The 15906-nt window shown below is 36.3% G+C and overlaps 1 protein-coding gene across 2 annotated transcripts in view; it reads right to left on the bottom strand.

The window, feature by feature from the left end:
- Positions 1-15906, bottom strand: part of SLC44A1 (solute carrier family 44 member 1) — a 93549-nt gene that overhangs the window by 66379 nt on the left and 11264 nt on the right. For both annotated transcript variants that reach the window (XM_026718547.2, XM_026718546.2), the window contains exons 2-3: positions 5974-6063; positions 4681-4823 (exon numbers count right to left, since the gene is read on the bottom strand). In XM_026718547.2, the coding sequence (XP_026574332.1) occupies positions 4681-4823; positions 5974-6063 (233 nt within the window). The remainder of the gene's footprint in view (positions 1-4680; positions 4824-5973; positions 6064-15906) is intronic.

Below are 15906 nucleotides of genomic sequence, written 5' to 3'. Positions count from 1 at the left end.
CAATCTTTTTGCATTTTCTTTTGACCTACTTTACAAAGGACCATAAAGATTAGGATATGTATTTTCAAAGAATACTCAAAAACAGCAAATAAAAGTCACAGTCATAACTTTTGTCTATTTCTTGTACAACATATAGAAAAAAGCAAGATATTTAAGGAAGTAGAAGCAGCAAGAATGTTGCAGAAAATGACATAACACTGACTTTCTTCATTTTCTTCATAAAAATTGAGCAAAGTCAAACATACTGTAACATGGACTTCTAAAACGTAGGTTTTAATAAGAACAGTAGGATCCATTGGAAAGGGAAACTAGCCCAATGAAGACATTAAAAGTACAATTGCAAACAATTTCCAAGGGGGGAGAGGACAGCTCAAAAAGTCAGTATGACTGCACAAAAAGTCAATATGGTAGCATTAGTGAAGTTTAGTGAAGATCAAAAAGAAAAAAGACACATCCAGGAAAAGTAAAAAGAGTCCGGTCAGAAAAGAGTACAAACTCTAGAGATGTTTTCAGGGAAACAAATGCCCAGAATGAGCTAAGCAAATGATCTTAACAGTAACAAAATACTGAGAAGGCGGCCTCTGTATTTGGCATTGGAAACAGCCCCATGTTGTTCTGCCCCAATTCTTGAGCACAAGTGCTCTAGTGATCTGGTTTCCTGACCTTACTATTTTAAAGTACAATCAATGATGGTGAACCTTTTCAGCACCGAGTGCCCAAACCGGAACGTGCATGCATGTGCACATGCTCTGGAGCACTGGAAAACTGAAGACCAGCTGGCCGATATGTGCATGCCTGGTTTTTGGCCATTTTCAGGCTGTTTTGGGGGCATTTTCAGGCTGTTTTTCACACCAAAAATGGCCTGAAATCAGGCTGATTTTGGCCATATTCAGGCCATTTGGGGGGGGCATTTTCTGGGCCATTTTCAGGCTGTTTGGGGGGGCATTTTCAGGCTGTTTGGGGTCATCTTCAGGCTGTTTTGGGGGCAATTTTTGGCCAAAAAAACAGCCTGAAAATGGCCAGGAAAAGGCCCGGAAATGGCCCCCAAACAGCCTGTTTGGGGGGCATTGTTTGGTCTGTTTTCTAGCATTCCGGTGCCTGTGAAAACCAGCTTGCTGGCACACCAGAAACCAGAAAACCAGCTGGTGATGATGTGCGTGCCCACTGAAAGGGGTCTGGGTGCCACCTCTGGCACGCCATCATGGAACTATAATAACACTCTCCTTATCCATGATTTAATTGTGGATGAGCGAGCCAACATTGTATGTATTATGTATGCAGAGTAAACCTGTCTAAACAGAGGTAAGAGCCTTTCTAAGGATTACCTTATGGCAATAAGGGAAGCAAAATATAAGCTTTTTTTTTTTTTGGCTCTCATTGCATCAATAGAGAGCTGGTTGACAAAGAGCTGTTTTGGGGTAAGCAGGTCTTTTGGGGGAAAGGCCTAACTATGGGAACATCTATGGGGTTGTTATGAAAGAGAGGTATCTCTCTGTGTTTAAAAATTGAGGTGCCAAAGTTGAAAATATTGAGAAAATTTTGGGCTAAAAATATTTTGAACATATTTTTGAACTTTCCATAGATGAGCTTTTTTACTTTGATATGAATAAACTACCCCATTATAGTGGAAACCAGTTTTCTTCTACTATCCAGTCCTAATGGACACTGCTTCTGCACTCAATGAAACTATTACTGGATTCAAATGATAAGGACACTGTGTATCTTTCAGCTCACAGGTGTAAAGATAATGTTCACAATTTTGATTTTGATTTTCAGCAGGCCTTGAAGATGCAGAAAAGACAAGGCAGATAAAATCTCAGCCTAAACTAAGTGATTTGGCTCCTGTTTATTAATTAAGGTTATCAATGTATCATTAGACCAAGTCACCCTCCCACAAACACACATTATTAATTTGTTAATTAAGCATTTCAAGAAAATGGACATTTTAAGAGAACAAAATATAGGAATTAATTCATGAGTTTGGATTTCTGTTCCATATGAACTGAATACTCTCCTTGTAACAATATCTCTTTGGGGATAACTACAAAATATACCATTATATAATACAGAATATTATAACTGGTTGTTCAGAGCTTTGTTTCTTACATCCTACAATGCATCTGTCACATTTTGAAGTATAGAAAGTTAGAATTCTATCTTGGCTCATGAATAGTATTGCTGCAATGTAGTGTAACTATTATTACATTCCACTTTTTTTTCATTTCCCTGAGATTGCCACAAAAATTTCTCCATCTGTTCAGCAGCCAAGATAGCAGATGGTTTTAGCACAGGTTCACAAATTGTACATATAATTATTTCATACCCCCTTCCTTTTTCCCCTAAATGTTTATTACAAATCTTTAGTTTTTTTAAAAGAATCTTTTACAGCCATATTAGGAAAAAAGCAAAACTAAGATTTTTTTTTTTTCAAGAAACAGAAGTATATCCTGCAGAGAGCGCTAGAGGGACTTAGAACAATTTGGTCTATATAACAAGTGGATGAATAGAATGATAAAGACTTACTGTACTTTAAAATACAACAAGCCTCTTTTCCTTCTTGAAGATAAATAAAATATCTTCTATTCAAACATTGTCATCATAAGTATCTATTTAAAAGGTGTGAAATGAACATGCAGTTTTCTACCATGAATGCATAGTGGCTAACACTGTGGAATCTGTGGAGAATTTTCATTCCTCATTTTGCTTTGAGGCGTGCACACAAATGCATATGCATTCAGAATACTAACTTGCCTTGTAGACTTTTTAAGGATACACAAACTATTGTAAATGAGTAACACTGTCTTTTTTTTATTTGCATTTGTCTTTTACCATTGTGGGGTTTAGTAGCATACCGTATCTCCCTCTGTCTATCACTACCATAATATTATCACCTGCCATTTTCCTGCCCCCGCTCCCCAAATCACCAACCTCCACTCACCCCTACCCTTTCTCTGAGGGTCCATAACACAGCAACCATTCAATTAGCTTAATGGTCAGATGTCAAGGGTACTTTTTTCCAGGACTCCATATCCTTCATTTTAATCAACAACCTATACTCTGAGCCACAACCATATCCATACCTCATCAAAAATCAGATGATACCACTCCTCCTAGCTGTGCCACACTAACCCAAGTCATCAGAGGTGAACAAAATAACAATCTTCATGGAGTAATATAAGCTGGCATACACTTTGCTCCCTTTTTCACCCAAGGGGGAATGGGTGACCACAAAATGATCAACACTCATCAAAAACAAGTCCAAACCAACTACAGTATCACAAGGCCAATCTAGGAATATTTCATTGCCATTGTCTTTCCCACAATCACAAAGAACATAATGCAGTTCCACTGACATCTCCTTGCTGCCAAATCCTCATCAGCTGAGCAACAATACCAAGATAATAATTTAACCAGTGCCAAATACCTGATTGTTGTTCCTGTTCACCAAAGCTACTGCTCCTTTGATGATCCTAGCAGCTTTATATTTCTAATCAACTCAGAGACTACTCCAGAAGATCCATGTTTCATCAATTCTTATAGCCATAAGGTGATGAAATATCAGCCCAACTCAGTGATAACTCAGCTCCGATGTCAGACCTTCCTCTCCTGTACCATCACTTTCACAAACTTTTATTAACATGATGCAAAACTAACCATTTGCGCAAGCACACATATCACCTCAGTGCCATTTTTTTAAAGTGCCTGACTCTTTAACTATCCTCCCTTGTATCTTTTGTCATTATTATCACTCCTGATAAGTCAGGATGTCATTCATTCATTATGCTAAATCCAAGGCACAGAGTATCTGTATAGGTTGCTACTAAGTTCTAATTTTTAAAATATTAGAAACAGAATATTTTGGGTCTGTTTTGATTTCAATCGCCAATCTTTCTTTGGGCTTAATTTTCAATTAGTTGTCCCTCATATTTACAGTGGAAATATCCCTTAGTCATAATTAAATATTGTTCTCTAGGGGTCCACTTACACTTTTCAAAATTTCTTTGAACGCAAATAGTCTGAAATTGCATCAGATATGCCTGGAAAATTTCTTAGGGCATCTAATGCCATGACAGCTTATGTAAAGATGTGAGAAACAGTGAATTTTCAATATTTTCAAAAACAATTTCCATGATTCTTTTGGGTAGTGTAACATTAATACTGCCATAGTTTCGATAAAACATATCTGTCTGCAAACAAAAGTGCATCATCTTGTGAGCAGGTCAAACAAAGAAAGCACTCAAGTATATTTGATAAGAAATAATTTGTGTGAAAGCAGCAAAGAGATTCTAAATTTCAAATGATTCATAGGAATGGATGTTATTTGCACAAAAGTATGCACAACCAAATGTAGGAAATGTCTGGGAAAGAGATTCCTTGACTAAAACAGCAGGGTCTAAACTTATAATAAAATGTTATTGTTTTACTTATTGTTTATTTAATCTTGTGAACCAAAATAACATCAGGCTAGAAACTGGAAGACCATAATTTTTAGTTCCGCCTTAGGCACAAAGTCAGTTGGGTGACCTTGGGCTAATCACTTCCTCTCAGCTCAAGGAAGGCAGCTATGGCACACCGGTTCTGAAAAATCTTGCCAAGAAAACTGCCGCACTTACCCAGGCAATCTCCAAGAAAGAATTAAGAAAAAATTTGAAATGGAACTCCTTAGGATTATATACTTACTTTTTTTCTGTAAGATCTTGGCCACTGTTCTCTATTCCCTCTATTTTTACATTCTTCTGTCCACAGATATTTCCGTAACTATCATATCCTGAAACCAATCTTGCAGCTGCTCCAGTAGCTATTGAAAAGCCACAAATAAAACCCTGGAAGAAATAAATTGAGAAAGCTTTCAGTGCCATGCTGTAAGAGAAATGCTATTTCCAAAACTATGTCTTCCTGTTAGATTGCCAATAAAACTTCATTCCCTTTTGCTATTCCAGTTTCATTCTCTTTCCTTTGAAATACAATAATTTTAAAGATAAAAGCATGATAGTCCAAGAGAAAATTGGAAAATCAGGTGTGTACAACATGATACATCATGATACATATGAGATGCATGCTGTAAAATTAGCATCCAAGAGAAATCATGCACTGGAACCATAGCTACAGTGGATTTATAAGTCCAAGTTATCACTTCTTTATTTATGGTCTTGAAATTTAAATACGTTTTTTGAATCAAAGTATTATGCAGAAGCTCAGATGGCAACACTGACTAGAAATGCATTTGATTAATCACATGATGCAAAACTTTATTGTTGATAAGGATCTGACCGTTACTATCTATACTCTAAGGAATTCTATGCTATAATAGAATTTATTCAAGATCTTTCAAATAAAAAACCAAAGCTGAATATATCTGAAAGAAATAGGGCTGTTAGCTCATGCCCCAGTAATTTAGATTGGCGCTACCAATTTATTCCTAATTTATTTAGTTATTCATTTTGCAAGACTGCCTGCTAGTTATGTGATTCTGGGTGATGAACATATTGTGCTGAAACAATGGCAAAATCAGCAACAAAAACTAAAACACAGGAGTGTTTTGTTGGTGATTTTGCTGTTGTTTTAATATGACGTGTATATATATGATAAAAGTGGCCCAGACCTATCTGATCTCAGAAGAGATGCTGTTCCACAAATCAGCTATAGTAACAAAAGGATGCTATTCCCTGCATAAGATAACACTTCACCAAAGCGAACTGAAGCTGTCTCCTCTGTTGGTCCTCGTGGGATGGACAGAAATGATTAGAGACACATGGTCTACAGAAAGTAAATCTTAACTCGAATACCAACATATAGATAAGATATATTAATCTCACCAATGTGCTGAAAGTGTCAATTTAAGTATTTTAACTTGGCTGCTTAATACAGCACATATATAAAAATAAATGAATCTTCTGACAAGTTGTGAAAACATAATCCAGTTCCTGGGGGGGAGAAAATAATGTTTCTTTAGATATGTCTTTTGTTACATACCATGCCAATGCAAAATAGAATGAACAGCAAAAGCCATGGGATATCTGTGCAGCTGCGATCCTCCAGAGGCTTCCACTCTCGTTTGGAACTCTGTAAGTTTGGAATTGAGACAGGGGAAGAAAAAGGAATGTGAAGAAAATGGTTATGAACAAAACATGAATATAATACCTTGGCCCCTGGGAATACAAATGATTACTATAGTCTACTGAAGACTTCCCACTGTTTGACTCTAGCTCTGCTAGGTTTCATTAATTAAAAGTAGCTACTATATTTTTGTTTATTATATATATAATACAATAATGAATGCAAATGTTTCAAGTGTCAAAAACAAAACCATCCCCTTTGCACCACCCTAGATGAATCCCCGAAAATTCATTAAATTCTGTCAACCAATCAATAGCTGAATTAGAATAAATATTCATTTCAACCACTCCAGACTTTTTTATCTTTCTGCCCGAAGTTATAAACATGTGGAAGTACTTTTAAGACACTTTCATTTCCATGATCATCTGTGTTCCATTATTCATGTATACATATATATTGAACTCTCTGTAAGATATCAAAGAAACACATAAACTGAACACAGCTTCCTAATCATCAAATGTCATAAAAGTACTGAATATATTGTCAAGACTTTTCTACAATAAACAAAATTTACTTATTTAACCTTTCCAAGTTTTGTATAAAAACGAAAGGAAAGAAAAAACAAGTTTCTTCTTCAATCACAGAGGTGATCAATTTATGCCACAAGATTACAACTGTAGTGATTCACTTAATAAGTTGGGAAAAATTAAAATGGGACACAACTCACTTAACAATTGTCTTGCTTATAATAGAAATGTTGAGCTCCATTATGGTTGTACTACCTATGCTCCATTATGACTACCTGTGTAATATAAACCAAAGATTGTAGCTACCAATGTACATTACTAGTTTAAATTTCATATCCATCATAATCCACTGGCATGGACAATAAAGAGTATCCACTTTGCCACAGAATTCTTGGTCTTAGCATTTTGAAATCTAACAAAGGGTAATGATTCTAATTGCAACCGTTCCTACCATTTCCAATGTTCTGTTTATTTAGGCAAAATGACCCTACTCATGCATAAGACGACCAAATTTGTACAACAAGAATGAGCTACAAAATAGCTCACAATATGAGGCTGAATACTGGCATGGGAAGAATTAGGAAAAGAAATAGTTCCCATTCAAATTCCTGTTGTAGAAGCAGATCATCTAAGACTGTAATATGTTAGCATTCTTTTATTTGTCTTTTATTATTATTTTTCTGTCACTGTAGACTCTGTGGTTCTGTTCAATGTCAAGATCTTAATATTGTTAAGTCTTAAACAGGGAGAACAAAAAACAGGGTTTGGATATTTTCAACACCTGGCTATTGCCTAAACAAGTCCCTGCAGCTTTCTGGGCAAAGTTCCCCCACCCCGACCCCAAGTGGTTTGCCCTTACCTCCTTCCTGGGATGAATGTGTGTGACACTGGCCCAAGGTCACCTAATTGACTTTGTGCCTAAGGAGGGACTAGAACTCAAAAGTCACCCAGGTTTTAGCCTGGCACATTGCACCAAGCTGGCTCTCTTGATATAAACATGTAGACTTTTCTTTTTTGTAGTGCATTCCACTGCAAATACTATCATGATAGGTTTTGAAAAAAAATAGTTGAAAAAATGGACAAGAATCCAAGAGAAAAAAGTGATAAGTCCAATCACTGTAGCAGCTTTATTATGATTAGGTAATAGACAGTGTCATCTTCAAAAAAGGAAAGCAATTAAAAAGTCAGATGAAAACAAGTTGTACTACCTTCACCTAGAATTTCAATGTTGTATATCACTTTATATTCATAGCCATCTTTATGATTAAACCTATAGATAATATTGCTCTTCCAATTTATTTAATGTTTTCTTTAAGACACTAAGAAGCTCAAATGATATCACCTGTGTGATAAGCATGTAAAGATTTTTACTCTTGCAATTATGCAAACCTAAGTACCTTTAACATTTCATTTATGAGCATCACATAGTTTTAATCTAAATGTTATTATTACTTGCTCTGTAGTCTGGCATTAGTTCATTTTGCCCCATTACTACAGAACACCATAAAAACGGCAGCTGACAACCCTGGCCTGCAGCCTAAATGAATTTCTGCTTTCCCACTCTGCATAAAAACATGAATAAGCATGATAGTTTCCCCAACTAGTTGCCATAGTGTAACTATTTTCTGTTAGCACTATTATTAAAATATGCACACTGATGTAGTCCTATCCACTAAAAATGTGGGATCCCAAAAAAATTTAAATTTGATACACTCAGTAACTGAGTGATATACTCAGTAACTGCTGTACATGTTTATACTTGCAGCTTCTTTGATGTTTTCTGTTTGATTACTCTTTCATCCCAAGGACCACATTCATCTGTACATAAATTTGTGGAGATAAACTGTCAGTTGGAGCCAGGACAATTGTTCTCTCTCTCATTCATGCTCCCTTGTTATTATCTTAACTTTTTCTTCATACTCCCTGCCACTCCCTACTTCTATGGAAAAAACAGAGTGAATTGGGATTACTTTAGCCTTAATTTCCAAAATATGTAAGAGAATCTAATCAAGTTAACAAAATAATTAATGACAAAAAACTGTTTAGCACAACAATATATTCATATAAAATGAACTACAAAGGCCAAAGACCAGGAAAATCTCCAGCTGATTTTGTGTGTGTGTGTGTGTGTGTGTGTGTGTGTGTGTGTTTAGAACACTGGCATCTACAAACTGGCACCTGACATGAAAAGTATTAAAAAATTCAGAACCTGAGAATATCTTTGAGACAGAAATAATTAAGAGTTCAGGGTTTTTTTACATGAGCATCTACTGTTTTGCCCAAATCCATACCTTCAGAAATGCAATTTAGAATTGTACTAATCTAAGAATTTTTGAAAGTTGCTAATCCTGTCATATTGTTGGGAGAAAGCAAGTTAAAAAGAAAGCCAGAAACCCTTGCTGATATACTATGAGCCATTAGATTTTCCTTTTATCCACCTTCAACATATGACAATGTATCTACTACACAGTTCACCTTTCATTGCTAGAAGAATGCTCATGTTAGTAGCATCCACAAGGTGCTGGTGATAAAAATCAAGATGGTGGCAACAGCAGGACTGAAGCTCTGCCCTTTTGTACCAAGTTGCATTTTTGTAGCAAAGTTGATGAATGTGCAAAAGTGGCGAGGCTTTGATCATTCAACCACAACCTCTGTCTTGAATTTTTTGACTTCCGCTGGAAACCCTGCTGGCTCAGATCACAAGTGTCAAAATTACAGATGTGACAAAAACAATGCCTATCTTCGTTATTTTTCTTTCAGAATTTTCTTTGTACTCGCCCATTTATTTCTGTCTAAAACTTATTTGCAAGATTTTTCAAACCTGGTAGTTTTCTTTATTCCAAACACATTTTTACTTCTCTTTTCTCCGGTTATAAATGTTCAATAGGAATTACTGTAGATTCTGCCACTGGATTTTCAACAATTTTATTTTTTTAGTAATTTTCAATAAATTAGGATGAATTCCTATATTCAAAATTAAAAGTTTTATTTCTCTTTTCAGCTCAGATGCCTACTGTTATGGCAGTGTTGCATATTGCTATATAGTACAGAGAATGGCACCATATTTTTACTTTTATTTTTAATTATTTTCCTTTGATAAAAACCTTTAGATTCTGCTGTGCTATTCTGTGGGAAATATTGTTGGCAAAACAAATTCATATAACATTTTATTACACTGTCAAAGCAAAACATGATCCCATCAAAGAATAACAGTATTATATTTATCCAAAGGAAGTGGAAGTTTTTACCCTATAATTGTATTTTGAATAAGAGATTGCTTTATAGCAATAGCACTTAGACTTATATACCGCTTTATAGTGCTTTACAGCCCTATCCAAGCAGTTTATAGTCAGGAAATAAAAGCAATGTGGAAGACAGGGATACTTAGCTACAAATAATGCAAGCAAGTGGCTAGAACGGAAACACAAAAAAGACAAGCACTATATTATAGTTTTTTCATTTAAAGATTCTACACAAATGTGTGGTACCCAAGATTAGACAGCTTAAATGGAAACTTATTTCTGTCTGAATGAAAAGCTACAGAAAACCTAAGTGCAATCAGTCCATATATTTGTTATCTTGGGACAGTACTATACAGTATAAATGGGCAATCTGTAGTTTTATGTAAGAGAAAACATGGTGTTCCTTTGAAGAAGTAAAACAACTACAGAGAATCCAATTCCAAACATTGCATAGCCCTAATATTTACTATGTACTCCGTAGATTACAAAGTATCATATATAGTCAATATGTTCACACCATGATAATTAGTTGTGACAAATCCTTCATCATCACCAAACATAAATTTTATCTAACCCAATTAAACTTTACAGAAAACCATATTCTATTGCGGAGCATGCTCCACGAGTTAATTTAAAAATTTGAAATTATAGTAATAAAGAGATTGATAAAGTAATACCATATCACCTTAATAGCTAATCTGAAGTTTTCCCATTTATCTAGTTACCTATTAATAGAAGCAAGGGATATGTAAAACTTCCATGTTTCCATGTCAAGCAGAAGATTTCTGTGAAAAAGAAAGTGTAAAACTAAAGACATCATCGTGGGGGGTAAAATAAAAGGAAGGTGCTGGGCGGAAGGGCTACCTGGATATGCCACGCCTGAACTATGGACACTGAAGGCAGAAGCAAAGAGGCAGGTAAAGGAAAGTATTTGGGGGGACGGACAGACAGGAAAGGATAAATTGGATATGCTGCACTTGAAGCCAAATTAATTACTGCTGTTCCTGATGCTGTTGCTGATGATGATAATGACACTGTCTTTGGCTTCAAGTGCAGCATATTCAATCAGCCTACCCATCTGTAATCCTCCCAGTGCTTTCCTTTCCTTACCGCTATTAGCTGTTGCCACTGGTATCCTTGGGGTAAGCAAAGACAGGCAGTGGGATGATGTGGGGAAGGCAAGCTGGTTATGCTTGCTTGAAGACATGGACAGTAGCTCAGGAAGAAAGGAAAATTAAGGCGCTGCAAAGATCAGCAGAGAAAGAAGAAGAGAAAAGAAGGGGTGAGACCCTGATTGCCCCACAAGAACCCATGGAATCTTGATTTCCCCAAAAACAACCTACGTGTTCCAGTATCAGTTCTACCAAACCACAACCCATTGCCAAAACTCTCAAATGTATTTATTTGGGTTTGAAACAAAATACTTTCCCGCCCCCTCCTTTTAAACTTCAGTTCAATTGTGTCTGATTCTTGGGACTGTCTGGCTATGATTTTTAAGCAAGATTCTTCAGAAGAGCCCATGCCTCTTTCCCAGGAGAATGATTGGCTCAAGATCACCTAGCAGGCTTTGTGTGGAACTGGAATTCATGGTCTCCCAGTTTCTAGCTTGATGTCTTTGCCATTGCACCATGCAACATTTACTATTTATAACTGTTTGCTGCGAACTCTGCATAGGCATCCAGAAGGGCATCTGGCCAGTAAATATTCAGCTCCGATCCCACCCTGAAGCAAGGATTGCAGGGTCATTAAAAGAAAAAAAACAACTGTAGAGAGCTTCATGAATAAAATATGCAAAACAGAGCAACTATTGGACCTAATAATGTCCAAAATATGAAACATTTCCTCTTCAGAAACATTTATACATGGAAATGAATGAACCATCCAGTAATGCTAAGATTGGGAAGGAAGACGATATTCCAAACTGCTCCATTTTGCACATCTCTGTGCAAACTACTCAATCAAATTGGTTAGGATAATACAATATACTAAATAAAAAACTAACGAACTCATTATAACTTAGTGCAGTGAATAAACCCAATAAATTTTATGCTGCTTTTGGAATATTGGGAGGATAATGTACAGTATATAGTTGAAGTAGAGGTTGAGATGAAATGTACTGCAGAATATTAATATTTAATGTTAAACATGTTCTCTACAAAACAACTAAATAGTCTTGTTCCTGACAAGACTATAGGGTTTTAATTTAAGGCAGAAAGAACAAAAAACTCTTTTTGTGGTTATCACTGGTTAAGGTGAACATTCTTTCTCTTTTTAAATATTTTTTTCACTTTTTGAAAATGCTAACCCATTATCTCTTCTAGACTTCGACATGTCCAATTTTTTTAGATCTCAAATGTCTTCTTTTTCTGTTTGTCGCTCTGTTACTTCTTTACTGGAATATTTCCAATATGTCAAGTACTTTGTTAATTTTGGTAACAAAATCAGATTAATTCAATCCCTTACTTTAATAGTTTTCTGGTCGTCACTGGCAACAAGAAATTTTACTTAAACAACAAGTTTGGCAGCTGAGTATCATGTCTATAATACAAACAGACACAGTAGAAATAATACTAAAGCAGTTGAAGGGGCAATCAACAACTTTCCCTGCATGGACAGCTCTATGTGACCAACTCAGGTCACAAATAGGAAGAAAAGTTTGTTTCCTATGTGTAATTTTCTATAGTTACTGAAGAAATGGCAACAACAATCTTTTCATTGTTACACTAGAAAGAATTCTGTGAACTCCAGAAGTCAGTATTTGTCTACCATTTGGTTATATAAATACATGAAAAGTGCTTATTTTTTTTGTTTGATATCCTGCCTAACTCAAGGCAGTATACATGTCCAACCCATCTTCCTCCTATTTTCCATACAGCAACCCTGTGAAGTGGGTTGGGCTGAGCAAGAGTTACTGGTCCAAGTTGGCTTTTGCGACTAAGGTGGGACTTGACCTCACAATCTCCTGCTTTCTAACCTGATACCTTAACCACTAGATTGGGTGTCAGCAACCCACGGCTCTGGAGTTGCATGCAGCTCTTTGAGCCGTGTGCTGTGGCTCCTTGTTCCATCACTGGCTGGCCCTGCCCCTCGCCCTCCTTCTGGTCTGAGAAGGTAAGGGTGACGGCAGGGGATGGAAAAGCAGCTGGGGCTGATTCTCCGGCACCTCATTCTTGTTGCTTGTTGGTGCTGGGAGTGTCTTGCAACAGGCGCCGGCCTCGCTAACATGAGGGCTGGTGGGGTGGGAATGGGATCTGGGAGGATGGGATGATGGAAAGGGCGATGGGCCTGCAGCGCCCGCTGTGGCTTTAAGAAGCTCAGGACAGCAGGAAAAGGGGGCTGGCCCTGCCAAACCTTGCACACCCACCCTGGGGGTGAGGCTCAGAGAAAGCTAGCCAAAGATTCTTGCCTGTCAGCCGGTTTCCTCCCGTCTCTCTCTCTCTATGTATCTCTCTTGTGCTTTCTGTCTGCGTCTTCTCTCTCTCTCTCTTGGAAAACCAGAGCCGGCCAGGAGGTCGTGGGAAGAGCGGGGAGGAGGAGGGTTGCCCGAAGAAGAAATAAAAGGAATAGCCAAGAGCTCAAGAAAGCTTGCTGGCTTGGCCCAGCATAGAGAGAGAGAGAGACAGAGAGCAGAGAGATAGAGAGGGGGAAAAGAGATAGAAAGGAGGAAATAGTGAAAGGGAAGGGTGGAGAAAGATACTAAGAGAGAGATACAGAGGCCGGGGAGACAGACACAGAGAGAGAGGGAGAGGGGCAGAGATAGAGAGATACAGAAAGGGGGAGATACAGAAAGAGGGGGGAGATACAGAGAGAGGGGAAGATAGGGAGAGAGAGAAGGAGAGAGATACAGAGGGAGAGATACAAAGGGGGAGAGAGAGACAGATACAGAAAGGGGGAGAGGCAGAGAGATACAGAGACATAGAGTGAGAGAGAAGGGTTTTGTGGCTGAGTAGGCATGGTTAGGGGTCATGTGACTGGGTGGGAATGAGTAGCATCACTGGCCATGCCTACCTTGGTTTTGTGGCTCCCGGTGGTTTTTTTTCTAAACAGGTCCAAATGGCTCTTTGAGTGTTTAAGGTTGCAGATCCCTGCACTAGATCAAACTGTCTCTCCCTTGATTATTTCTTTATTGGAGATTGCTAAAATCTTTATTGGAGATTGCTAAAATTTGTAATTAATAGAAAATATATCTTCAACATTTAAAAAGTTCTAGGTCAGCATATATAAAATCAGTTTCTACAACTCACAAACCCATCCATGTTTATTTATTATTCAGCATTTATTATTCTTTTTGGGTTTTTTCAGGTGAGTGATGAAAGAGCAAATGAATGTCCAGGTATGTGTGATTCATTGTATGTCACATATCTCTTAAAACTGATTGTTCAGAAATAAGTCTCACTGACTTCAAAGAACATTATGACCAGGACAATGTATGAATGAAGTAAAGAGGAGGGAGACTTAAGTTTCTATACAATTAAAATATATCAGTTTATGTGCTTTATTTACAGTGCATTTTAATGTTTCTGAATTATTTCAAGAATAATTTTAGCAGCCAGTTAAAATTTATTTAAAAATATTGTTTTCTACATGTTCTGTATCTGCAACACAAATAATTTTCTCTAAAAACTACGGATTAAATATCGTCCGAAGTAGTTACACAGACTTACTGGATTAATTTACAAACGGAATCCATCTTTCTAATTTAGAAACATGGATCACACTATAGAAGTAACTAATAAGTAAAGGAAATATAAATCTGGGGTAGGTTTCCTATGGAAAAACATATACAGTCCATCAAAATGTTTAGCAATGGATAAGAACTACTATTTATGGCTAGGAGGTTGTAAATAATACTATGAAAAAATACAGCAATCTGAACCTATAATTAGTTGCTTAGTAGTGTTTTAGAAAAAGTGCTCTGATTGGGTTAAGTATTTTACATATTTTAAAGTTATTATTTAGCTTTAAGACAGCCGTCTACTCCAGTGGACTATGATTTCTATTAATATCTTCTACTATTTTATGGCATGGCTATTAGAAGTTAAAACCAAAGCCACTCATATCTCTCCTTTCACATAAGAAGGAAACAGCCATTCCAAATAAATGGACAATAAAGCAAATGCTTGTGTTTTGCTCTGTTGCAGTGCGTTCAAGTCCAGTCTCACAGTTATCAGAATTAGATTCATCTTTGTATTTGGATAACAAGGATCCAGAAAGGAAACTTTATTGGCTCTGATGACTCCTGTTTTATGTGGCTTTAAATCTTATTTATATACATATAAGGGAGGAAATCACATATTTAACAACTGCATATTAATATGAAAATTTATACTTGAATTTACAACACACATTCTTAATTTATTATATTCCTGCTGTGAATGTTGTAAGATAGTTTAACACAATGTAGACTTTTATTTTATCCTCAAGAAATATTTTCTAGTTCCATTTGTAGTTGGGGCAATTTTAGATACCTTTTTAAATACAATTTTAGATTTTGACTACCAGTCGTATCTGTGAAAGTCCTAATTGTTTGGTCCAGTGGTTAAGGCATGGGCTAGAAAGCAAGAGATCATGAGTTCAAGTCCTGCCTTTACCATGAAAGCCAGCCTGGGGCCAGTCACTCTCTCTCAGCCTAATCCACATCATAGGGTCGTTGTTGAGGGAAAAATATAAGGAGGAAGTTATGTTGAATATGTTCATATCCTTGAGTTATTTGTAAAGTAATAATAATAATAATTTATTATTTAATTATAATTTAATGTAATAATTAAATAATTAAATATAAAAATGATTAAATTTAATGTAATAATAATTTTACAAAATACATCAAAAATTACGGCTTCCTTTAATAACATCAGCAAAACTAAAAAAAAACAGTGCTATTCAGAACATCATACATTTTAAGAAAAATACTTGGTCAATACCTAGGATGCTAGCAGCAACCTACATAAACTATCAGTGTAGTCAATTATATTTGTGATATATTTTTAAATGTTCAATTGACCAAGTTTCATATTTAATAAATAATAACAACGATGGAATATAAATAATTTTAAAAAAATTAAAAAAATGAATCAGGTAAG

The sequence above is a fragment of the Pseudonaja textilis genome, chromosome 2 (assembly GCF_049901715.1).
Source record: "Pseudonaja textilis isolate UNSWEBS1 chromosome 2, rPseTex1.2, whole genome shotgun sequence".
Taxonomy (NCBI): domain Eukaryota; kingdom Metazoa; phylum Chordata; class Lepidosauria; order Squamata; family Elapidae; genus Pseudonaja; species Pseudonaja textilis.
Note: the sequence above shows the minus strand (reverse complement) of the source record. Positions and strands in the feature narration are given on the sequence as shown.